General features: G+C 43.9%; 1 protein-coding gene across 2 annotated transcripts in view; it reads right to left on the reverse strand.

Annotated features, from left to right (window-relative positions):
- The window catches only part of DPP6 (dipeptidyl peptidase like 6), a 577,844-nt gene that overhangs the window by 490,797 nt on the left and 60,373 nt on the right, over positions 1-26,674 (reverse strand). Inside the window, exon 1 of one of the 2 annotated variants that reach the window (XM_052806950.1) lies at positions 18,561-18,757. The exons of the other annotated variant lie outside the window; for it this stretch is intronic. Within the exon in view, the coding sequence (XP_052662910.1) occupies positions 18,561-18,611 (51 nt within the window). The 5' untranslated portion in view covers positions 18,612-18,757. Of the gene's footprint in view, positions 1-18,560; positions 18,758-26,674 lie in introns of those variants that run through there. 2 annotated transcript variants of the gene reach the window in all.

Consider the following 26,674-nt stretch of genomic DNA (forward strand, 5'->3'; position numbering starts at 1 on the left):
TTGTAAAAGCCGTTAATGACTCCTCTGGAATCATCTCAGATCCAATGGGTCATCAAGACAAAGCAAGCTACACACTCCCATTACAGATCTCAAACAGCAGATGTCTGTCTTTCAGATGAAGACAGAGAAACAAGATAACCCTCAATAAAACATAGTTCCATCCTGTAGGCAGTTCTAGACCCAATCCTGCTCACTCAAGCAACCTGAAAGGAGTCAATTCATGCTTGAAATACCATGCTGAATATTAAAGGAGTTCTGCATGGAGATTGTGGTCTCGCATAAGCAAAGGATTAATTAAGCACTAACTATAGCTTGTGTCTAAATATGCTTTCTTCAGCCAGTTCAACTTACAACACATTTTTAATGGTATTGATAGGCTGTAGACGGATAGGAAAAGTATGTGCTAAAAAGCAAAACAAAGGTGAGGAAAGGAAATTAAATCTCCATTTAACAGAAAAAATATTTCAATATTTGTTCTCCTTCTGAAGCAAAATGAAAACAAGGACTGTTGAAACTTCCCAGTAAACAAAATTTCAGTTCCCATCAATCAAAATGTCTCATTTTATTAAAACTGAAATAATTAATTTTCCACATATTATTTATATAACATAAAAGCAAACAACCATCAAGGACTACATTTCAAAGTTTTTTCCAGGTGTCAGACTTTGGCAGAGTACTTTAATTCCTCTTTTTCTAAACAAAGCATTATCAAAATCATGATGTTCTTATATGAGGTTAATGGTGCAAATACAGAAAGAAATATTTGATCTGAAAATTTTATGCTAGATTCCACTATCTGTCAGAATTTTCTCATCAACTGAAATATTACCAATTTATTAATACATAGGATATTGCCTGATTCAGGAAAAAAAGTTAATTGCTGTGCATCATCTGTGACAAATACTGCTTAGATTCATAATAAAACCCTGATTCAGACACAAACATGGGCATGAATAGACGACATTATCCTCAGTTTTCTTTGTAATTTAGAATAAACCTGTTCTACAAGTGTAGCTCAACTGCTATTGTACAGATTTACATGTTCCTATCATCTCTTACTGAACGCTGTATCTTCAATAGATCAATGACAATATGAAGTTAATTATAGACAAGTACTTGATCTTAGCACAATAAGACACAGTTTATGTGCTAAACAAATACAGATGGATAGTATGGGAGCTTAAAACACCACAGTCAAAACATACGACGAAAGGGAATGGAAGAAATGATCACCCCTATTTTACAAACGGGGAACAGAGGTGTGGTTACCACAGAAGGAGGTGGTAGAGCTGCCGTGCACTGACACAGCTATCCTGCGCACAGAGGCATTGTGAGATTTGCCCTAGGTCATGCAGGAGATCAGTATCATATTCCCTCTAAATTCAAACTTGTTGTGTGCCAATCCAAGCGTATTCACTGCAGGACAGTGTTTCTCCTCAGAAACCATACGACATGTCAAAGCCTGCATGAAGGAGATAAGCTGAGGGTACCACAACAGCCACTGCTCAGCATGGGTTCCTGTGAGCATTACACTTACTGGCATTAAATACGATTGTTGTTTTAAATTCCATTTTTTTATGACTAGATCAGATGCAATGCCCACTGGTTAAATATCACACACTCTCAATCAGATGCGAAGGCCCTACACTTTCCATTTTAACAAATCACAGTTGTCTTTCTTACACATCCTGGAGCCTCCAGTAGTCAGGAAGCCTTTAAAGCCATTTGACTCCATGTATCTCCAGCAGGCAAATGAAGTGGCAACAGTGAAATGTTACCACACTCTGCAATCACAACGGACATCAAGGGCAACATATACTGTGAGAAGAAAACCTCGTAGACTATGGGGCTCAAGTGACACATTCATATAAAAGATTTACTATTCAGATTAACATGCTGAATTTTGATCAGACACTTTGCATTTCATTACCATAGGTTAGTCCTTCCTCTCGTTTATAGTCAAATCTCTAGACTTGCTTTTCTCCCCATGGCAGGACACATTTGCATTAACAACTTCTTAAGTTGCTCCATATCATAGCAATGTGGCACAGGCTTTTCAGTCAGATAGCCTGACACATACTTCCATTCCAGCATGGCATACACAGAACTGCATCAGTATTCTTTTGCTTCTCACCCCAGTCTGTCCTTGTTATAGCTGAGAATTGTTAGTGCCTTTCTTCTCATCATAAAGTTGTTTCTCTACAGAATCATCAATACCAGTTTTGCTTCTCACATCTTCAGCCTACATTCCTACTGCTTGCAACCAAAATGTGTAACAAACAATACCACTGCCTTAGGACTTTCACTAACACCAATTTGTCCTGCCTCACACTCTCCTGTCCTCTTACGGACATACGCGCTCTACCATTTTACTGATGCCGCAGAATCTTGAATGGACCTTCTTGCTGATGGTGCTTTGTCTCACCTTGTATCATAAAGCAGCTCCCTGCATCTCTTCTTCACCCTTGCTGATTTTATTCTCATGACTTACAGCATTTACAACCAGCCTTTTCAAAACTAATGCCCTATTTACCCACAGAAATGATATAGCTTGAGTAGTCTCCCTTTAGAAGGGCTCCTTCTAAGAATGGAAAACTAGTAAAGCTGACATGGGAGTCAATTAATAAAGAACTAAACGATAGGAGTATAATTCATGTTAGTCTGTACAGGTTTCTGGAAAATAGGTATTGTCAAAAAATCCTGATTTCATTTCTTGATGAGATTACAGGTTTGATTGACAAAGGTAATGGTGTAGGCGTAATAGACCTAGACATTCGCAGATGTATGTGACTTCGTTATTGGAACACATTCTATCACTGGCCTCTGACAGCCTCCAGCCCCACTGCTACCATCTTTTCCAGTCACGTCTTTCACTGGCACAGTTGCCATCACATGGGGGGGGGGGGTCAGGAGATGGGACCTTCCCCCATTCTCGTATCATGAGTGACATACAGATCCTTGCTGTTAGCGTGCAGTGAAAGAAGGACATCAGTTCCTGAGTATGTGTGAAATTAGTGTAACAAGCCCCAGTGCAAGACCTTATAGAAGATGGTATTTATTGACAAAATCTGAATATGCTGGTTTTATCCACTCACACTCATTCTTTCTTAGAGTTCATTCATCACACTGTCACATGCACCAAAATGTGTGTGTTCAGGTGGTCTGGCTGAGATGATTTTTATGTGTCACAGTGGACAAGGGATATAAAATATTAAGTTATCGTAGGAACACTTGGGTTTTCTTGACTGGCAATGACAAGCTAGTTTTTTGGCAGGTCTTTTACACCTTTTGTGAGCTAACAGTTGAGAAGGGGTGGTGCTTTGTTTCAGAATCTTGCCTATTTAGGCATTCATAAGTATTAGCAAGGTTGCAGCTCATTATCTGGCTTTGCTTGTGTGGAGTAGGTCTGAAAAAATACACATCTGTTTGGCTACAGTGTAGCTCCTTATTGGAATTGTGCTAGTGTGCATGATGTGCTAGGATCTTGTGGCCTTTCAGCGTCCCTAGAAAGCAGGGTCTTGTGCTGGAGAGATGCCTGTACTGCGAGTTTTATCAGAGCCCAGGCCTTCTGGGCTTGACAGCACAGCACACTCCTCATTTTTATTGCTAGGAACAATGTTCTTCATTATCAGTTCATGACATTCTTCACACTTATTTTGCTATTTTTTCCAGTGTTTACAGAAACACATTTGCATCTGTATTTCATTCATACCAATCTTAATACTTCTGTTAAAAGTCTCTACATATTTAGTTATGTCAGAGGAAAAGTGGTTCACTACGAGAACTTCCAAAAGGAGAAAGCACAAGATACTGAATTGTCCTGGTTTCAGCTGGGATAGAGTTAACTGTCTTCCTAGTAGCTGGTACAGTGCTATGTTTTGAGTTCAGGGCGAAGAATGTTGATAACACTGATGTTTTCAGTTGTTGCTCAGTAGTGTTTAGACTAATGTCAAGGATTTTTCAGCTTCTCATGCCCAGCCAGTGAGAAAGCTGGAGGGGCACAAGAAGTTGGCACAGGACACAGCCAGGGCACCTGACCCAAACTGGCCAATGGGGTATTCCATACCATGGGACGTCCCATCCAGTATAGGAACGGGGAAGTGGGGGGCAGGGATTCACCGCTCGGGGACTGGCGGGGTGTCGGTCGGCGGGTGGTGAGCAATTGCACTGCGCATCATTTGTACATTCCAATCCTTTCATTATTGCTGTTGTCATTTTATGAGTGTTATCATTATCATTATTAGTTTCTTCTTTTCTGTTCTATTAAACCGTTCTTATCTCAACCCACGGGTTTTGCTTCTTTTCCCGATTTTCTCCCCCATCCCACTGGGTGGGGGGGAGTGAGTGAGCGGCTGCGTGGTGTTTAGTTGCTGGCTGGGGTTAAACCATGACATGAATCTAGCAGAGTGGATCTGCCAGTCTGACACATCTACAAGGCACAAGAGAAATAACTGAATCCACTTTTCAGATAGTAAACGTGTTTACGGGCTCAGCTTATGTGATCCAATGGACTCCACTAGCCTCAAGCACAATTTCTCCCATGTACACCAATGACAAAGACGCTACGCTATGATTACTTTAGATAGCTGGGAACCAGACTCTGTACCCTCCAATCCAACACTTCCTATGCATTGCAAGTTCTTGATGTGCCTGTGCATGAATTCACCAACTGCAGCATTCTTTGACATATGGACTCTACCCATTAGTGGAGACTGCATGTGTCCTGACTACAAATTTAGCACGCTCTTTATTTCACTCCAGGAACTGAGACTTGAGCATCCGTGCTTCATACATGGCAATTTGCCTCTAAGCTGCTTTCAAAGCAATGCTGCTAGCTCCTTGCAAAAGGCACAGTTTACACAGACAGTTCACTCCAGAGCCTGCCCCTCAGAGACATTGCACATTTGGGCCACATCTCCTTCTCCTGCGACTCTCCTCCAGCCTTGTCTCAGTAGGCCTTGCACTTTCAACCCCCACACACAACACACACACGTTTGCATGTCACAGAACAAAACCATCATTCAGAAGGACTGAATCCTGCCCTTCAAACTGAAAGCACGCACACACAAATTATTTTAATTCCAGTAACAACAAGGCCACTTGGGGACCAGGGGGGGTCCTGCCAAGTGATGTGCAACGTGGACTCCATCAGTCACCTCCAGGAGTTCCTGAGCAGTGTGGTCACAAGCTGGTTCACAGCAATTACTCATGCAGCTGGGGCTCTCTTCCTCCTGCAGCAGACAAAGATTAGCAAGCAGGCAAGGGATGTTAGCAACCATCAATAACTATCAATTTAGGATAGATTCAAACTGTGACTGAAGATTGAAAGCTTCCCCATACCCAAATGCAAATTGCCCAGCATCTTCCGGTCTTTCCATTGTTCTGCCTTTCTTTAGTTGCATCTATTCATAACGTGTCTTCTTTAATACAGCAGGAAGCAGGGAGCTCAGGATAGCACTACAGCCATTTGTCACTGCTCTGTGGATTAGCCCACTTTGTCTCAAATGTTTTCTGTGATGCCACTGTTAATATGCAATGCTTCACAAGGATATAACTCCTTAAAAACTTAAGAGGTTAGGTTAAAAAAAACCAAAACAACAAACCTGAATGTGAAAATTAAATACTAGGGAACTCTCTAGAAAACAGAGATTTCTCTGGGGGGAGGGGAACCTCAATCCATCCCACTCCTATCAGTTTGATGCCAGTGCCAGCAATAGATGCCTGGAGAGGGATCACAGGTCAGCAGGAGAGCACCTGAAGAGCAGCACAAAGGAATTCCAGCCACTTCAGCCAGTAAATCAGCTTCATCAGGGGCCCAGCTTAAATGCTTCTATGCAAACGCACATAGCATGGGGAATAAACAAGAGGAGTTAGAGATGTGTGCACACCTGCAGGGCTATGATCTTACTGGCATCACATAGATGTGATGAGATGGATCCCATGACTGGACTGTTGGAAGGGAAGGATACAGGCTCTTTAGGAAGGACAGGCAGGGGAGATGAGGAGGGGGTGTCACCCTCTAAGTCAATGACCAGCTGAAGTGCATGGAGCTCTGCTCTGGGGATGGATGAGGAGCCAACTGAGGGCTTATGGGCCAGGATTAAAGGGAGGGCAGGGACAGGTGACATTATAGTGGGGGTCTGCTACAGGCCACCTGACCAGGAAGACTGAGCAGATGAGGCCCTCTGTAGACAGATAGGAGCAGCATCATGTTCACAAGCCCTGGTCCTCATGGGGGACTTCAATCATCCTGACATCTGTTGGAGGGACAACACAGCAGGGCATAAGCAATCCAGGAGGTTCTTGGAATGCATTGATGATAACTTCCTTCTCAAAGTGATAGAGGAGCCAACGAGGAGAGGTGCTATGCTGGACCTTGTTCTCACCAACAAGGAGGGGCTGGTGGGGAATGTGAAGCTCAAGGGCAGCCTTGGCTGCAGTGACCGTGAAATGGTGGAGTTCAAGACCCTTAGGGCAGCAAGGAGGGTGCACAGCAAGCTCGTTACCCTGGACTTCAGGAGAGCAGACTTTGGCCTCTTCAGGGATCTGCTTGGTAGAGTACCATGGTCTCCTGGAGGGAAGAGGGGCCCAAGAAAGCTGGTTAATATTCAAGGGTCACCTCCTCCAAGCTCAGGAGCAATGCATCCCAACAAAGAGGAAGTCAGGCAAAAATGCCAGGAGGCCTGCATGGATGAACAAGGAGCTCCTGGACAAACTCAAACCCAAAAAGGAAGCCTACAGAAGGTGGAAGCAAGGACAGGTAGCCTGGGAGGAATACAGAGAAATTGTTTGAGGAGCCAGGTATCGGGTTAGGAAAGCTAAAGCCCTGATAGAATTAAATCTGGCCAGGGACATCAAGGGCAACAAGAAACGCTTCCATAGGTACATTGGTGATAAAAGGAAGACTAGGGAAAATGTGGGCCCTCTCCAGAAGGAAACCAGAGACCTGATTACCTGGGACATGGAGAAGACTGAGGTACTCAATGGCTTTTTTGCCTCAGTCTTCACCAGCAAGTGCTCCAGCCACACCACCCAAGACACAGAAAGCAAAAGCAGGGACTGGGAGAATGAAGAACTGCCCACCGCAGAAGATCAGGTTCAAGACTGCCTAAGGAACCTGAAGGTGCACAAGTCCATGGGACCTGATGAAATGCATCCATGGGTCCTGAGAGAACTGGTGGATGAAGTAGCTAAGACACTATCCACCATATTTGAGAAGTTGTGGCAGTCCAGGGAAGTTCCCACTGACTGGAAAAGGGGAAACATAACCCCCATTTTTAAAAAGGGAAAAAAGGAAGACCTGGGAACTACAGGCCAGTCAATCTCACCTCTGTGGCTGGCAAGATCATGGAGCAGATCCTCCTGGAGACTATGCTAAGGCAGATGGAAAATAAGGAGGTGATTGGTGACAGCTAACATGGCTTCACTAAGGGCAAATCATGCCTGACAAATCTGGTGGCCTTCTATGACGGGGTTACAGCATTGGTGGATAACGGAAAAGCAACTGACATCATCTACCTGGACTTGTGCAAAGCATTTGGCACTGTCCCACAGGACATCCTTGTCTTGAAATTGGAGACATGGATTTAATGGATGGACCACTTGGTGGAAAAGGCATTGGCTGGATGGTCGCACTCAAAGAGTTGTGGTCAATGGCTCAATGTCCAAGTGGAGAGCAGCGATGAGCGGCGTTCCTCAGGGGTCAGTGTTGGGACCCACGCTGTTTCACATCTTTGTCGGTGACATGGACAGTGGGATTGAGTGCACCCTCAGCAAGTTTGCCAATGACACCAATGTCTGTGGTGCGGTCAACACACTGGAAGGAAGGGATGCCAACCAGAGGGACCTTGACAGACTTGAGAAATGGGCCCATGTAAATCTCATGAAGTTCAACAGGGCCAAGTGCAAGGTCCTGCACACAGGTCGGGGCAATTCCAAGCACAAATAAAGGCTGGGCCATGAGTGGATTGAGAGCAGCCCTGAGGAGAAGGACTTGGGAGTGTTGGTTGACGAGAAGCTCAACATGACCCAGCAATGTGCACTTGCAGCCCAGAAAGCCAACCATATCCTGGGCTGCATCAAAAGAAGCGTGACCAGCAGGTCGAGGGAGGTGATTCTACCCTCTACTCTGCGCTGGTGAGACCCCACCTGCAGTACTGCATTCAGCTCTGGGGTCCCCAACACAAGACATGGACCTGTTAGAGCAGGTCTGGAGGAGGGCCACAAAAATGGTCAGAGGGCTGGAGCACCTCTCCTGTGAAGACAGGCTGAGAGAATTGGGGTTGTTCAACCCAGAGAAGAGAAGGCTCTAGAGATATCTTATAGCAGCCTTCCAGTACCTAAGGGCATCCTACAAAAAAGCCAGAGAGGGACTTTTTACAAGGGCATATAGTGATAGCACAAGGGGTAATGGCTTTAAACTGAAAGAGGGTAGATTTAGATTAGACATAAGGAAGAAGTTCTTCACTGTGAGGGTGGTGAGGCACTGGAAGAGTTGCCCAGAGAGGTTGTGGATGCCCCATCCCAGAAGCGTTCAAGGTCGGGTTGGATGGGGCTTTGGGCAACCTGGTCTAGTGGAAGGTGTCCCTGCCCATGGCAGAGAGGGTTGGAACTAGAAGATCTTTAAGGTCCCTTCCAACCCAAACCGCTCTATGATTCTCCGATTCAAATGTGCTACAACTGTATAAACAGGGAAAATAAGGAATCTTCGGAGGAAACCAAAGCAGCCTTTCCCTGAAAATACTGGAAAGCTAAATTTTGTGCCACTGAATTCAGCTAAAATGATCACACTCCTCCTCATCTATTTAATCTCTCCCTAAAAGGGTGTGCTTTTTCTCCTCATTTTAACCCACCAAAAGACCTGAATGGCTAATATGATTCTCACTGCTACGTTTTTACACCTTGGCAAGTTGCTTCTAGGCATACTGTGGGGTCATTTTCCTTTCTTCATTTGGTAAATAATAACCCCCTTATTTCTACAGTGGGACTCCATCTCTTTTCACTTGCTTTAGTGAATAGATGGATAAATCACCTCTGGCTTCATGTAATTTTGCCTTTTCTTGCAAGACTTTAGAGCATCAAGCTCTTTTTTTTTTCCTGAACTGAATTAGAATTCTTTTGATTCCAATTTTTTTTTTTTTATTGTAGATACAGGCATGATGGACTGACTAAAATTGCAAAGAAACCTGTAAGGACATTATATTTTATGAAAAACATCTGCAATTTATACTTACAGCCAGCTTTAACTCTTAAACACTCCAAATCACGGTCAGGTGAGGTTTAGGGACAAATACATGCATAATTCATGAAAGCACAGCCATTATTGGTAGCTCTATAGAATAAATAGTCCTTGGTAGACACTGTGCATTTGAAGGATGCACCATATTCACGCTAGCAATATGGACCCAAATTGATATTTATGGTGTACTCACAATCCATTCAATTCTGTTTCCATTTAAACACACTGGTGAAATACAGTGCAATATTCTGTTTCAGTTACTAGCAAAAGATACACAACTTCAAGCAGAGCTCCCGATAGTCAGAGAGCACAGAAGAGCTGATGACTGCACAGAGTCCGCTAGGGATCTTGTTATGCCAATCTAATTAACCTGGAAAATGCTCAGCTAGCACCATGCTCTGGGCTCACACACAGATGGAAAACGGGCTGTTCAACTGTTGTGTGTGCAAGGCAGACTTCTCATAACTCCCAAGTCAGCAGAAACATTTAAGCATATGCTTACCATTAGTGTTAAACAGGTGCTTAAGTACACTGCTGAACAGGGAACATAACAAGGAGCACGCCTCTGGAGTACGTGATTTTTGCTTCAATTGCTATTGCATACATACAGGTTTTATTTATTTGTTGCCCTTAGATATTACCAACAGCCTCCCTTGCCTACCAAGACTGCAGTTCTGTTAAAATCTGAATAAGAAAATAGTGAGAGATGCTGTCTTTATGAAAAACAAGGTGTATCTGTAAAACCCAAGATACTGGAACAAAAAAGGAGATAAGTAAATTTTATTTTTAAAATGTCTGTCATTTTGATTCCTACAAGAATGTCCAAATCCAACTGAATAGTACCTTCCTTAATGAAGTTTTTAACAAATTATAAATGTAAACGTACATGGTTTGTGCAAATGAAATATAATGCACAGAGAATAACATAAAACCAACAGGGAATATAGCATGAACTTCCCTTCCCCAAGAAAGACTCTCAGATAGTGAGATCTGGAAAGGTTCAGTCATACTGATATGTACTACAATTAATTTCTGAATTACTGCTTTACCCACAGCATTTTACATATCCTTCATGTGGACCATAGATCCAGTTTTTAACAGAGTCAATAAACTCAGAGCTCATGAATAGTAATACTCCTGCATTACAATCATTTGCTTTACAAACTAGATCTTCATAAGAGGTACTTTCAGCCCCCTCACAGCCGGATGAGAAGGCATTAATATGAGCATATTTTTCACATCCTTATAATTAGGCACAAGAAAAGAGCAATACAAGCTTATTTCTAGGTTACTTTGGTTATATTATACACTGCAGAAGAACTACTCAGTATTTACAGAAAACATGCCAAGCTATCATTTCAATTTTTCTCCCCGTTTTTAATAACTTCAGTCCCAAATGATAAACAAATAAAAATGTTTCATTTCCAGCATGTTTTCCAGTTTATCATCATCAGTGAAAACAAACATAAGCAAAAGTGCAGGCATGCAGCATGCTCTGTGAAACATCTGACGGAGGAGCTGATGGGGTTCTCCATGGGGGACAACTTCCAAAACAAGATGAAATAAAAACTCCAGAGCGCTTTTCTTAACCTGCAGCATCCTCCAGGATAACTACCTCACTCTGCTTTTCTTCTGCTTGCTTTCTAACCCTGTCCTTCACCTTTTTTTCATCAACTCCAGTATATTTCACTGTTTGCTGTCTTTAAAAAAAAACCACTGAAAATCCTTAATGACACAGAACATGGTGAGGTTTTGTGTTGAGACTCAGGTCTGAAGGCACCTGAGCCTCAGACAAATTTCTTACTCAATTCAGCAGCAGTAGTAAACCCGTTAAGTTCAGCAAAAGTTTTGCTTGAGTAAGTGCTGAATAATGACTACAGAACGAGGCCATCTAATGTGTGACTGGAATTCATGCCAAGTCTAACTGTCTCTACACATGCCTGAGTTGACAAAATCTTCTGGCCAGTATTCCCTGTAACTTGAGAGGGATTTTTCACAGCATTGACTGCTCTGCTTACCGTCCAGTGCTTCATCTGGGCATGCAACATTCACCACTGTAGCTAATCCCACTGGCTTGAACTGTTAGTTTTCTCCTATTTACTTTGACTGGACATTTGGGTGCAGCTCAAGGTAACCTCTAAAGTCATTATTCCACAGTAATTAGGGGCGAGATGGTGGAAATACTTCATAGTTGGTAATAAAGTCAATAAACATTGAGTCACACCACAAAAGAGGCCTTATCACAAACAAAATACTGGATAGGTTGTTGGACGTGCACCGAATTTGCAATTCTTCTATTGTGCCTTGTAAGTGTACAGACTGGGAACCACCTATTTACAATGGAGGGTTGAACTCAGATTCAGCTACAGGTGCAATAATTCTCCCCCCGGTCAAAATAACACAGGCGATTCCACTGCTCCTGTTCCCACCCTTTACTTCTATAGCGATGAAGAGGATATCACTGGACATACAGATCCCAAAGGGAAAATTCTGTGCTTGGAAACCACCTGCAAGACACACACTTCTTCCCAGCGCACAGCATAAGCATTACAACACATGTGCTCCAGGAATTTCCAGGACCTTACCAACACTATGGGAACTCACTAAATATGATGCTCCATTGCGAAGGAATGCCAAGCTTCCTAAGTGAAAGCATTATGCATTTGTGGATTACACAAGATTTACAGTACATAAAACAATTCAATAAAGGGGCTTTGCTTCTTAATTTCACGTGAGCCACTGTTCAGTACAACGCTGTACAGACAACACGCATGCAAACACAGAGACCTAGAAGAATAAATGCATATATTGCACTTGTGATGACATTAAACCATTTGGATTAAGTGATTTTAAAGCCAGAGGTGCATTATAACGTTCTAGGGCAGTTCTGTATACATGAAAACCATGGACCAAGCTATTTCTGCAGCACGATGGCATCTGGCTGAGATGGAGCTCCTCTCCTGCTACAGCTGGACTACGGTGCTGGGAGACCCCATCTGCTTCTGCATAAGCATGCTGGGACCTGGAAAGAGTAAAGCTCCAAACATCCAGCTTATGTATCCCCACATCCCGCTGCAGACGTGGTTGACAAAGCCTGGAAAGATGCGCAGAGTAGTACTTGTCTCACACAATGGCAGAGGCTTAATGGGGTGCTTAGTGCCATTTGAGATGCTCTGGAATATCTATGACTATGTTTAAGCAACGGACTCAAGACTTAGATATCTGCAGGGTAGATGTTTATGGTTCAGCTAGTACCCCGTATTTCCTTAAGTCAATGGAGGGAAATTGGCACTTAAGAATGCAGGTCCTCTCGCCCATTTCATACATCTACATGAAGATGGGATGAACCATACCGCAGACTCAACTGACTAAATTATAAAGAGAGCCCAGGCTGACTAACTTAGATGTAGATGTCTACACTGAAGAAGCCAATGTTTAGTCAGAGGAATCCTATCCTCATCTTGTTCTAATGAAAAACTTCAAGAGCCACAGAAACTACTGCACTCCCACAAGACTGCTCCAGTACCTCATCACCCTCACTGTAAAAACTAGGCACTTCATCTTCTAGTCCAAAATGCTCTGACTCCAACTTCCAGCTTTGAAACTTGTTCTGCCTTTGTCAGCTACATTAAAGAGCCTGTTGCTACTAGAGGTTTTGTACCAACGGGAGGTGTTCTTAGGAACGATTCTCTATTGCCTTCCCCTTTACATAGTCAGTTAGACCAATGCTAAGTGAGTGCAAAGCTTTGCCAAGAAATGTGACTTCCGAGATATACAGGAGTGACACTTGGTGCAAGGGAACATGTTATGAAGTATTTTCCGGCAGTTGAAAGACTCATTCCACAGTGCAAAGAGGGGAACTCTCCTCATTAAATAAGGCCTCAGGCTATCAACCTCTCCAAAACGTACATTTTAGGTATTTATCTTTAGAAAAATCAATCAAATCCAGATTTCATTAATGAACAAAAGTAACCTCTCAAATACGGATGACTGCAATGCTGTCTTCCCGATTGCACAAACAGACAGCTCTGTGGCTCTGTTGCTGCTCAAGGCTCTACTGAACGACAGCTGAGTGGGTAGCACTAAAATCATAACAGCCCCTTCAATTTGTCCTCTCTTACTGTTTGGGAAAGCAGTGAAGAGATTCAGAAAGAGAGGGGATGGGATAGACTATCCTGTGAACAGTCAGACGACTCAGAGGAGGGAGGGAGAAATGAACACAAAAGTGTTCCTTTTTCCTTGCAAGCAAGAGGAAGCAGAGGAGCTGCTGGGTAATATTGAAGACAGAGATGCAGGTGGAAGAGCCACCACCAGAGTCAAGATTTTGAACCTTCCCCATTATGAGAATTAAAGTTAGACCACAAGCCCCCTGTCATTCTCAGATTGCTAAATAGTGAGCTAGCAATGTGGACTGCTTCACACAACTGCCAAAGTTATCCTGAGACAGCGTGGCCCCATGTATTTCTCATGGGACTTGCAACTTCAGTGGATCCCTTATCATTTTCCAATACACAGTGGGCAGACTCTGCACTTCTATCCCCTAAGTAAGGACGTATCTAAAGAGATGCTCTACATTAAGTGGACAACACCGAGATCCTACTGCGTATTTCCTTGTGGAGCTCTCTGCCATCCCACCTTAACCGTGCAAAGACTCTTAATTTCCATCACCAGCAATGTGACATTAGAACAGGCCCAGCACATCTTACAGCTTTTCCACTGAGACACAATGCAGCAATTCCAGTACCTCCTATGGATCAGTGTACCCCCTACTGCATATACTGTCCTAACAAACGGGAACACTTGTTCGCCTTTTTGTGCCTTTATGCCTGACCCAGGATACCAGACTGTTACAATCCTTAAAACACAACTTGATTCTCACTAAGCAGCAGCAGACCAAAGATCTTCTGCTGCAATTTTTGCTGTAGTTTGGCAATTGAATTTCTGCCTGGCTTTAAGCTTCAGTTGGAGTCATGATAGATCATCCAGGAACTGCTGCCCCAGTTCCCCTGTTTTCAGCTCTGGAGGTCCCTGTGTTTCAGCCAAGGTAGTAGACAGCTAATGAATGGCACAAAAAATCTGGACTGCATTTGGCTTCTAAGTCAAGTGGAATCTGAGATAGAGGGAAGGATAAAGTAGCAGGGAGCCTGCAAAGGATCAGAAACTCCACCACCTACTTCAGTGTGGGAGTTTCAAGAAAAATTAATCTCTATGCAGCTTCTTTACCCCATGGCACAACAGCTGCATTCTTGGCTGAGAAGCATTACACCATGTTTCAGTGCAATGTGATTGATCACTGCAGGCAATAAACCTGTAGGTAAAATACGGCAAATAAGGGAAATTACAATGGAACTTCAATGTCTTTTATTTATGTTTTTAATATGAATTTACTGCTCATGCAAGGCACCAGAAATACAAAATGGGCAGGAGCAAAGCTGGATTTTCTGTTTGGCTGCACCAGTGTGTCTCCAGGAAGAGCAGGAGCACTCCAAGGATGACAGAGTAGCTTAGTCTCCATGCCATTTGTACCCTTGAGGTCTCTGGGGCCTCAGAGGTGCCAGCAGACTTCCTAGGGGATAACACTTGCCACTGGGCTTATTTTTATTTGGTTTTTTTACATGTACATCCAAACTGCAGCTATCAGAGTTGGGATTTAAATGGTCAAACTAAACATCTAAATCTCCAGACTCTTCTACAAGTACTCTCAATGAACCAGAACTGCCTCTTTTGCCCCATTCATAAATTATTCATCAGAGTAAAGCAGAAAAGTGATACATCCATCACAGTTTCTCTGGGTAGTTTCCAAACATTAGAGCTGCTGCTGGCTAGACTGAAATTCAGAACAAGATTTTCACAGCAACACCCTTCTAACAGAGATAGCTAGCTACAGCAGAGTGCTCACTCCTTTCACTGGCAACTAAATGTGCCAAAATAACAGCATGCTCACATACAGCACATTAAATTTTGCCTTCAGTACCCCTATGCACTCTCACTAAGCCCATTGTTTCCACTCACCTGATTTTCTACACCCGAAGGTAGTGGCTCCTTTTTATCTTTACCGCACCTATACCTCTACCAAATTGGGTTCTCAGGATTTGCATGGGTGTACATAAGAGAAGAATCTGGCACTACTCTAAAGGTCCTCTTCAAAACAGCTCTTTTTGATGTATTTGCTTGCAAATCCATAAAAAAAAAAAAAAGAAGCCTGTGTACATGATAGATCATCAGTCCCTGCGAAGACACAGGCAAGAGTAGAATAAAACAAGTGTAGTTGGTATTACTGTCCTTGACCTGACAACTGAATGGGTAAGGGAAAAGACAGGAATACTTTAATGAAATAAATTATATAGCTGTACCTAAGGTTAAGATCAAATGTAAGTGCATTAAATTTATCTCCAAAAGTGATTAACATTTATCTCACACCCTACTGTTGCATATTAACTTGAAAAAGACTGTGGAAAACTCATGGGGTATGTCAGTTCTTACTAGAAGAAACCACTGTGTATTAATCACTCCCTACAGTATTTATGTAGAATTAAGAGAAATCCCATTGTAAGAGCTTGAACTATTTCTGTAAGTTACATTCCCCTGGCTCAAATGATGAATGGGAAATAGAGCAGTAAAATAAAAATAGGCACCTTTCCAGGTAAATGTTGTTTAAAAAAGCCAAAACAAAGCCCTGGTGAAATACTGTCACAGGGATAAAAACATTTATCTCAGTGTCACAAGAATGGCTTCGTTTTTGCTGGTCTAATTAGGTAATAAAGAAATCACAGGTGTAGTGACTCCATGAGCTATCACCGCACTTAAAAAGGGCCCACTGCATGGCCAGGGACCAGCGTGCCAGTATTATCACTTGCTGTCACATCATTTTAAGAATGAAATAGCTCAATTTAAGAAAGATTTTTAAAGAGAAGAAAAATCAATACACAGTTAGAAGCTTGTCAAGATTCTAAGCAACAGCAAAAGTGCCAGAAAACAAACAAACAGAAAAGAAAACCATGGTGGGCTTTGAATTTTCAATGACTTTTCAAATTCTGCTAGGCAATTCATGCAGTGGACACTGTACTGCACCTCCAGGGACTCCGTACACACCCAACCGTGTATTCTTAACGACTGCCAAGTACGTGAGAGATGACACTCACAGCATTAGGTTTTGACACGACTAGTTCAGGATTCTAATTTTAACAAAAGTGATAAATAAGTAAAAATACTATTTTTTTAAACAACAGCTTAAGGAAGATGGTAAAGAAAGTACTAGTGTTAACTTGCCAGAACTTCCATTGAAAGCATATCTGAGATTTCAGGATTAGGTCCACTAATTATTCTCTTGAAGAAATATAAAATCTGTCCAAATATCTTAAAGCTCAAATATTCACCTGAATTTAATTCTTGCTTAAACAAACTGCAGATCCAGTTGCAACCACAGACCAGATTAACACAGAAACCAGCTGTGGTTCAGGTGGCCCATAAAAACACATATATTAATTAAAGCAATCATCTGTGTCATGTATAGTTTCCTTGTCTTGAAATTTCATTGACACTGTCCCAAAAATGACTTCTTCAAAGGAAAACCTTGCATTCGGGTCCAGGGAGACAGCCTCGAGTGACAGTAAGAAATAACTGTGACTTAGCACCCTGGGGGGGGCTGGATCCTGCTCCGGTTTCAATCAGAGGCAAAAACTATTGTCTCTGGCAGAAGGGTTTGAATTGTGGACAGCCCCTGCTACACAGCTCTGTGTGCAGATCGATCACTCCAGCCTTTGCTCATCTCACAGAGCTGTGGATATGCGGATCCATTTTGCCACGCTCAGAAGCCCTAGCCAAAAATCCCAGCAGAAGCTCTAGCCCTCTGCTGAGTGGCAGTGGGGGAATCCCTGCCTGCTCATCATTCCCTGACTTCAGAGACCAGCAAGGAAAACGTGCGAGAGGTTTTTATTAATTCTGTGACATTGTGTATGTAAATTAGGTTAATCCTGTACTTTAATCAAACAATGTTAGCTCAGGTGGTTAATTATTTTTAGTTATTGATAGAGAACATCCTAATCAAGACTATAATGACCTCTAGGATCAGTAGCTTAAGCAAATAATAATCGAAATTTCTCCACGTTAAAAAAAGTTCCAGCACCAGATATTTCTCAGGCATTTAAAAGGCATAACGAAAGGAGTACGATGCAATCACGCAGGCTGTGCAATTCTCCTGGAAAAATGTTTGCAGAAGTTCCTGTTCAGTTCCCTTAGTTGAATTCACAGGTCACATAGCATTGCACCTTCCTCTTAAAAACTACTGCCGGAATAAAGCAATATTATTGGAGTTGGAAAAGGAGGCATTTCCTTAAAAAGCCAGCGAAGCATTTTACTACGGAACTTAATTAAAGGATGGAGAATACTTTGGCCGCTTCTCGAACACGTCAACACAAGGCACGAGAGCAACGCGTACTACCTTGGTATTAAATATTAGCATTTCCCCTCGCAGGGGAGGCAAAATACAGACACCAGTGCTTTCCTGGAGAAGAGGGAGGGGACGGGAGACCAACAGGTACCCTTTACAAGCTTCAGGTTATTTGAAATAAGTTGTTTTGAAAGCAAAGAGCCCTGAAGCCATCACGTTTCCCACCCTCCGGTGCACAGCCGCCCTCCTCCAGCGGCGAGCTGCCTCCCGGCTGCCGGAGCCGCCCTCATGCGGGGCACCGCGCACCCCCCCCGCCCCCCGGTACACCGGCAGCCCCGTCGCCCCCAGCGGGTCAAGACAGCAGGCAAAACACACAAATACATTTCCATCAGCACAAGATGGCAACCAGCACTTCTTCCGGGAGAGCAGTTGTTTTTTTTTTTTCCTTAAGGGAGCGGCGGGGGGGGGGGGGATTATTTAAAAGGCATCCCGAGTAGGTTTAAAAAAAAATATGGCACCGAGACAAATGTTTCCGCTACAGAAAGGCAAGGTAACCCCCACCCCCCCCCCGAAGCTCACACACATCGTGGTCATCAACTTGGCGAAGTTGGCCGTGCCGGAGCGCGGTGCCCGGAGCGAACCGGGCGCGCCGCCCGCCCCAGCGCTGCCCAGCCCCGGCCCCCCCCCGGCCCTCGCTGCCCCCCAGGTCCCCTTAGAAAGGGGGACGCCCCAGCAGCCTCCGCATCACCAGAGACCCTCGTCAGGACGGGGAGGGGGGGGAAGAGCCGCTAAGAAAAAGATGTCCCCTCGCTGGCTCCCCGGCCAGCTCAGCCCCAGCGATGGGGGGGCTCCGCTCCGGTGAAAGGGGTCTGGGTAGCAGCGAGCCCCGCCACTTACTTACAGTCACTGGAGGCGCCAGCAGCAGCCACTTACCATCATGTTTCCTTGCATTTTAGCCGTTTGAAACATTGCCTTTTCCTTCATTTTTGCCGTGTGTGTGCGTGCGTGTGCTGTTCTCCGAGAGTTACTTAATCCAGCGGCTGGATCACTTTAGTGAAGAACTGGCGTGCACTTGCGATGGCTCTTTTTGGTGTGGAGTGGAGGGGACTACGAGCAGCAGAGGGGGAGGGTGCCTGCTTGCTTTTTTTTTTTTTTCCTTCCCCACCCTTTCAATATATATTTTTCCTCCCCCCCCCCCAAAAAAAAGAGAAAAAAAAAGGCAATAAAAATAAAACAGCCCCTGTCAAAGGGGAGGGGAGGCAGGAGCGACGCGGGGGGGGGGGAAGCCAGCCTCAGCCGCCACCCAGCCTCAGCTTTTGCCCTGCGGGAGCCGGCGGGGTGGGCAGGGCAGGAGGGAGGGAGGGAACCGCACACCCACCCCCCGCCCCGGCCATGCCCGGCCGCCGCCGAGGAGCCGAGGCCACCCCGGGGGGACCAGTTGTAAGGGGAAAAAAAAAAAAAAAAAAGGTGGTGGGGGGGAACGCACACACACACTAAATAAAAAGAGGGAGCTGGAGAGGGCGGAGGGGCGACCGCCCCCTCCCCTGGCTGTGCCCGGCTCGCTGCTCTCCCGGGGATGGGGGGGGTCAGGCACACGGTTTTTACAATCAGGAACCGGGGGGGGGGGGGGGGGGGGGGGAGCGGAGCCGCCTCCCCCGGCGTTAACTGTTCACCGGCTAGAGCCGGCGCGGCCCCAGCCAGGCCACGTCTGATGCAGGGAGGGTGGGGAAGAGCGAGAAGGCTGCCGCGGGTGAGCGGGGGACGCACGCCGCGTTTCCATGGCTGCGCCCCGGCCCGCCCGCCCGCAGCCCCCCCCCGGCACCGCCGGTGCGTCCCCCCTCCTTCCCCGCAGGGTGATGCGCGGGGTTTGGTCGGGGGGGGGGGGGCTTTTCCAGGGACCTGCCCCAACGCCAGGATTTGGGATCCGGGGGGATGCCGGAGCTCGCCCCCCCGCCCCTCCGCCACGGGGAAATGCAAAGGGAAGGGCACGGCCCGCGTGTGTCCGCAGCTGAATCCCGGCCGTGCGGGGTCCGCTCTTCTGCGAGGTTTTCCACCGCTGGGAGCTCCGGTCTCCCGGCTGAGCTGCCCCACAGGTGGCTGGGGCAGCTGCTGGAAGATGGTCCTCTCCTGCTGCCCTTGGTGCAGCTTTCCAGGGACGCAGCCTTGCCACCCATCCCAAAGGTTCACACCTCAGGCTGCGCACATGAAAAACGGCCTTGCAGAGAGCTGTCTCTTTTGTCTCTCCCCGATGCACCAGAAGTAATTACAGCCATCTCCAGGAGAATCGGGTGCCCATCGATTTCATCTGGAAGGAGCGGGGCTGCTTCAGATGTTGCCCACTCAAAAGGAGAGAAGAAACTCTGAGAAGAAAGTGATTTACTTAGTAGCTGAGAAGGGAAACCAAGAAGAAAGAGCAGAAGCTCTTCTTGTCATCCAAGGTTTAACCAAGCCAATGGCTAGAGCAAAAGCTCTTTTTTTTTTCAGCAGGGGAACTGCAGACCCTTCCATGGGTCCTCTTCTTATGCCCACCTGTAGCACCTTGAACTCTGGTCCTTCACAGCTTGCAGCATCTTCATGTCATAGGCAATGGCTGTTCACTAGAAACGGGACACAACATGTGCAATCCCATAGTGTTGCTCACACTATATTTTTCTTTAAGCCACCTAGCTGTTGAAAGATATGCAAATACAAAATCTCTCACCTAAGACGTTAAGCGTGTATCTTGAAAATGACAGTAATGGGGAAGTGAGATCCCAAGACGCTCGTGGGAAATGCCAACAGCAGATGATGCTGGTGCCCCTGAGGATTACCTGTGGGAGCTTTTGGTCTACAAAAACGTTACCCCTCTCTTGCGGGTCTTGATTATTTTCTCCCTTGTCTTTATTTGGGAACTACTTACACCTCGTACACGGTGCCTCTTGAGCAGGAAGTTCTTCATTATGTTCCTCAAACTCTCATCTCTTGCTTTCTTTACTTCAATTTTGATGTTTTATCAGGCAGTTCCTGTTGCATCTCAGTATTTTACCCTCAGGTGTTTTAATTATGTATGAGTGCAAAATATTTGTTATCTACTTCACAGTTAGTAGTCCCATTTGCCTCCTGCATTACTTTATACACCAGTAGAATTACTTACCATATATTGAACTCTGGCAATAGTGGTTTTCTGGATATTTTTCCCTCAGCTTTGTCATAATGCAGTTACTGGGTTTGTCTGCTTATTTTTATTTAATATTTAATTTATGTGCTATTGGCATAACCATAGCAATTGCCTTGATTAAAACCGCTTTGTTTAAAGTTGAGACTACTTGCAAAACGCTTAGTTTCACCTTTGAGAATATCCAGTTGTTGAGTTGTTTTTTTAATTATTAAACACCAATCAGGGACCATTTGGCCAGCATTTGTACATTACTGTGTTTCCACTTCTGCCATGAAGTATGCTCCCATCAACATGATCCAGAGATCTCATGAGAAACAGAAAACAAAAATCAGTGTTCTGCAATGCTGTGCAAAATGATGACATTGGTGATGTTGGGGCAAAAAAATCCCATTATGAGAGAGAAACTGATTTACAGCTTTTAGTTCTCTTTTTTTGACTCGTGACACTTTGAGAAAAGACGTAGTGAATGGTTTATCTCTGAAAGTTTTATGACCAGAGTCCACCCTTGGAGGTTTCCAAAAGCCGACTGGATGAAGCCCTGCTCAGCCTGGTCTGGTCTCAGAGCTCACCCTGCTCTGAGCAGGAGCTTGGGCTAGAGACCTCCTGAGGTCTCTTCCAGCCTACATTATCCTGTGACCTGTAAGATAAACAACACTCCAAACTGAGTGACTGTTTTTGTTACAGATTAAAACATCTGTTTAAGAAAGGATTGTTGTGTCACTTCCTAAGATGATTCCAAAACTGTATCCCTCATATTCCCAAAGACTTCGGGTTCTCTCGATCATGACTTCGGCTGATATTTTTCATGTCTGAACCGCTTTCGTTTGGCTGATGGAACAGCTAAGACTTGCTCTCAGATCTTGAAGTATGAGACTAAATCGTGCTGCAGATCTGTACCCCAAGCTGTGGCCCGGTGATTCCATTGCAACTAGTCAATGAAACTGTCCTTCAGGTTTGGGACATTTAAGACAGCTACAAGTGATATTGCCACATTACTCCCTCGAGTACATTAACCCCACTGGACTCCTTTTCATCTAACATTCAAACAACTGTTGAGCTTTTCTTCTTGATGAGTGTTCTCTACGTCATTTTAATGGAAATTCACCGGAGCTGCAACAAATAATTACTCTCACTGAACAAGGAATCAAATTTTTTACGATTAGGAAGTGAAATGGTGAATGCAGAAAGATGATCTGAAATTTCTTCCGCATTTTTGTAGGGAACATTTTTTACTTTCTTTGAATGATGTGGAAGGATAGCCAGTCACCCTGGGACCCAGGAAAGTAGTATGATTTAAGTGGCTTAAAAGCTTGCTGGTGGTTATTCTGTATTTAAGGCCAAAGACCTGGCCCAGGAAACCTCAATAAAACATGAAAATGTTTCTTCATCATGTCAGGCTTTTTATCAGAGGAGAATTGTCAAAATTCATGACTTTTGCATTCATTGGTTTAGTCTCAGTGCACCTCCTTTGTCAGTAGAGTTACTTTTGCTATAAAGATGGGAAAGTTCAGCCCAGACTCAGCTGCATCTTAACAGCAAGATCTTAAGTGAAACCCCTGTAATAAGGAGGGGTTCTTCTGCAATCTCCCTCCTAGTGCATACCAGGAGGAAAACCCTGGTAACTCAGACAGGCTTCATTTTATATCTGATCTAGAGATATTCTCCATATCTCAGGCACTATGACAAAACCAACATGGCATCTTCATCCACCAACATTTTTATAGGCAATTTTGAGGAAAAGTGCTCTTCTCACATCCCTCACAGAATGAGATACATGGGGAAAAAAAAAAAAAAAAGAAAAAGAAAGCCTTACAGATATTCTATCCTTTGTGGGTTTCAGTACTCTGAGGCTGACTTTCTTTATCTGAAAAGGAACACAAGCTACAATGCTTACATCCTATTCACAATACTTTATTTAAAGCTATGATGATAAGAGAGTGGGAGAATTTATTTTATCAAATAAAACCCATTCAATGCATTTGATGCTGGCTCTCCTTCTCACTAGCCAAACAAGCCTGGGAACAGTCCTTCTGAATAGAAGGAAAGAATTAATTTCACACAGTATTAGCTGGCTGCACAGCACAGACTTTTATTTATTCAGTATTTTTAAAGAAAAATATTTTAAGGATGTAAGACCACAGACAAATACAACAGCTGTTGTACTAAAAGTCACTTCTAAGAGTATCAGGATTTCACTTCCTGTCTTTAATTTAAGGTTACTTTTTATTCTCCCCAGTAAAAGAATTTGTGTTTTCAAAATACAACAAATGGCTTTTTCTTCTCAGTCAGACCCTTTTGTGAGGATCCCATCTTCTTCCTGTCAGACTGATCCCACAAGCCTGTGCTCAGGCTTCTCTCCAGCCTAATTTCAAGACAGTGCTCTCTAAGAGCAGGCCAAGACCTACTACACCTTTGCCCTGAATTCTCCCCATCCCTTACATCCCATCAGACCCAGGTCCACAGCACGTTGTTTTTGTTGTGCGACCCACATCTTCTTCCCTTCACTGGGCCAGTAGGTTGAAGTGAGTATCAGGGGAGTCTGATGTGCACTTTCTGTCAAGCAACCAGGAAAGCTAGTGCTTTTCAATAGAAACACTGAGGAGGAACCCAACCTAAATGCTTGAGGTCAGATCATTCAGGCTGGAAGGACCTCAGGAGGTCACTAGCCCAACCTCCTGCTCAAGCAGGGTCAGCTGTGATGTCAGACCAGGTTGCTCAGAGCTTTGTCATGACATGTCTTGAAATCCTCCAGGAATGGGGACCGCACAGCCTCACCAGGCAACCTGTTCAGAGGGTTGACTGTTCTCATAGGGAAAACGATTTTGCTTATATTTAGTCTGTACTCTTCTTGTTTCAACTTACGCCCATCGCCTTTCATCCTCCTGCCGTACCTCACTGTGAAGAGCTTGGCTCCATCTTCTCGATAGCCTCCCCAAGAAATGGAAAGCTGCTGTCAGGTCCCCCCCCAACCCATCTCTTCTCCAGGCTGAACAAGTCCACCTCGCCCAGCCTCTCTGCAAGGGGTAAGTGTTCCAGCCCCTGACCGTCCTGGTGGCTTTCTGCTGAACTTGCTCCAATTTACACCAGTCTTGTACTGAAGGCACAAAACTGGACCACAGATGTGGTCTAATGCGTGCCAAGAAAAGGTCATAATTGCCGAGGGAGAGATCATCTGTAGTACTTGCTTTGCTATTAACTTATTCAGGAGGAATGGGATTGGTGATATCCCAAATGAAATGGTTGAGTGTTATATTGTGCAAACCTAATGGAAGTCAGAAACAGAGCTTTAGTAATAGTAAGTATATTCCATAATGGTATTTAGTAGTACAACACAGAAAAAAAGAGAGTTACAGCAAGCAACCTTTTTTTCTTCCTAAGTGGATCAATTTTAGGAATTCTGTTACTCAAGCCATGCTACCTGTCTCTTCTGAAAAATCCTACTATGCTAGAACTTTGCCTATGTATTTACAACTGTAGTGATTGGTCCTTCTAGTCTTGTCTTCTAGAGAAGTCTAGGCTTGTCTTCCAGAAATTGGAGACACAGATAAAGTAAATACACTGTTAAATAAATTTAAAAATTACTTCTGAGGATCGCTAATTCTTCAAGAAATTAGAATAATGACAGAGCAGCTGCTGTTAACAAGTTCGTATTTGCTAGCTCTTACTGCATGAGGGTACTTAAGCCGTCTTTGTTAACCCAAATGGGAGGGAAGAGTCTGAAAAAAGGGAAATTATGTTATTATCATCTCAGACAACATCCTCTGTTTCCTCTGTTTTCTGAGGAAAAAAGGAATATGATAGGAACCCCTGAATTTTAGAATGACTTATCTTTGGACCATTAATTTTTATTTATTTTTTTAACCCTTACCTACATTTTGGTGGGTTACTGCCAACATTGTCACTGCATGGTGACATTCTCCTCCTCTCCCCATGTTCTCCACCTAATGTTTTTGCAAGCATGGCCATTCACTTCTGATCCCTCCCAGTGAGATGCAGGACTTCTGTAGCAAGTTTACATGCTCAGGGAATTTGCAACGGCATAGGTGAAAACTGTTGCTTTTGAGAAAAGACTTACCGATGTGTTCCTCTTACACCAATAGGAATGTATTTTCCCAAAGGTATAACTGGACAGTTTATTTGTCATGTACCAGCTCCATCCTGGGGGAAACAGTGGGGAGCTCAACACATCTGATTTCTCCTGACACTACTTAGACACTAAATGCCCATATATGTGCTTTGACATTTAGTTCTTAGAAAACATGGTAATTTGTTAGATTCATCAGAGATTTGGCTTGAGACACATCACCTCTGGACAGCTGCCTGGAAGGCATTCGACTCCCCATTATCCGCAAGTGAATTATTCAGCTGCAAGTAGACGATAAGATCGGTACAGAGATCCCCAGCTTGTTTTCATGTAGTCCATGAGAAACCCAAGAGCTTACAGGCTCACATGGGGCACTGCCTTCATGTTGTTATGCTGATACCTCAACTAGCCTGGACAGAAACTTCCACTGTGCTCTCATAAAAGCAGATCAGATGGGAGGTCTCATACTAAGAACCATAGCACTAATGGATGTGCTATTATTTTTACTTTGTTAGGTAGAAGTACCAAGTATATATTTCAAATGCTGGGACTCAAATGAGTGCCTGTCCATATTAAGTATGTGAGGTTTCTTCCTAAGACAGGCAACAGATACACTCCATAGCGCAGCCTGGGCGTGAGGCAACGTTGACAGCTTCAGGCTAGGACAGGAGGGCAAAATCTGGAGGATTTCTACTACAAGTATAGATTCCCCCTTAAAGCTTCTGGTTTTTCACATCTCCAGCTTCTAAACTCCATTAATAAAAACTAAAAAGATACAGAATTCAAATAATTACTTTTCGATGAATGAAATTGTTGAAGTTGCTAAGGGATTCAGAGTACGAGGAAAAGCATTCAGAATGTAATTTCAGCATAATGGTTGGACGTATTAAATGTAAATATATGGGAATGCTAGGAAAATCTGGGCAGAATCATTAGACTCACTAGTGGTAACAGGAAAAGGCTAATAGGAAGCATTATGAGACCTTGCTTTTCAGGCAGGTACCACTTCTGGCTAATCAGAGCTAGTATTTTTTTATACTTTAAAATCTACAAGTCCTGTGGTAGAAAAGACATACACCTCATTAATCTCTTCTAGCAAGTATCCTCACCCTTAAATGTACTTTGGATTTCCAGCTGGACTTCATCAATTCCAGTGCCTAACCAATGGATTACATTGTCTTTGCTAAATTAAGAGTATCCTGTGCTACCCAGCTTCTCCCAGTAGAAGTGGGTACTGCAGGGTTTTTTTTTAAAAAGAACACATAAAAATACATAAAAGTACAACTAAAACATAGTACACTGAAAGCAACATATGTTCTAAGTTTTTTTCATTAACACTGAATTGAAAATATAGACAGACTTGTGTTAAACATTTGAAAGTTTGTTATGCAACAGATTTTATCCTCTAAAACAATTTTATTTCACTACCATTCTGACAGCTACATTTTTGAATGACAATTACGTTGAGAAGGCAAAAAGCATCAAAGTCCCCTTCACTCAAGTGTTCACTCCTGACAGTGATTCCAGCCAAGTTGGAAAGATGTCAAAACCACAGGTCCTAGAACCAAGAAGAATCTCACATATTGCCAAGAAAATGCCAGCGTTAAGAGCCAAGCAAGCTCATCCCATTGAAATCAACACAAGGCCTGCCATTGAATCCCACAGCTACAACCAGGGTCTAGCCAGAAACGTTCCTTCAAGGCGCAACATCACCACGAGTCAAGCTCACTATTGGTATAAAATAGTACAGTTCCCACTTTAGACAAGCAGAAAATCTGGACCCACGAATGAACCTTCTTTTTAATA

Source organism: Harpia harpyja, chromosome 1 (assembly GCF_026419915.1).
Source record: "Harpia harpyja isolate bHarHar1 chromosome 1, bHarHar1 primary haplotype, whole genome shotgun sequence".
Lineage (NCBI taxonomy): Eukaryota > Metazoa > Chordata > Aves > Accipitriformes > Accipitridae > Harpia > Harpia harpyja.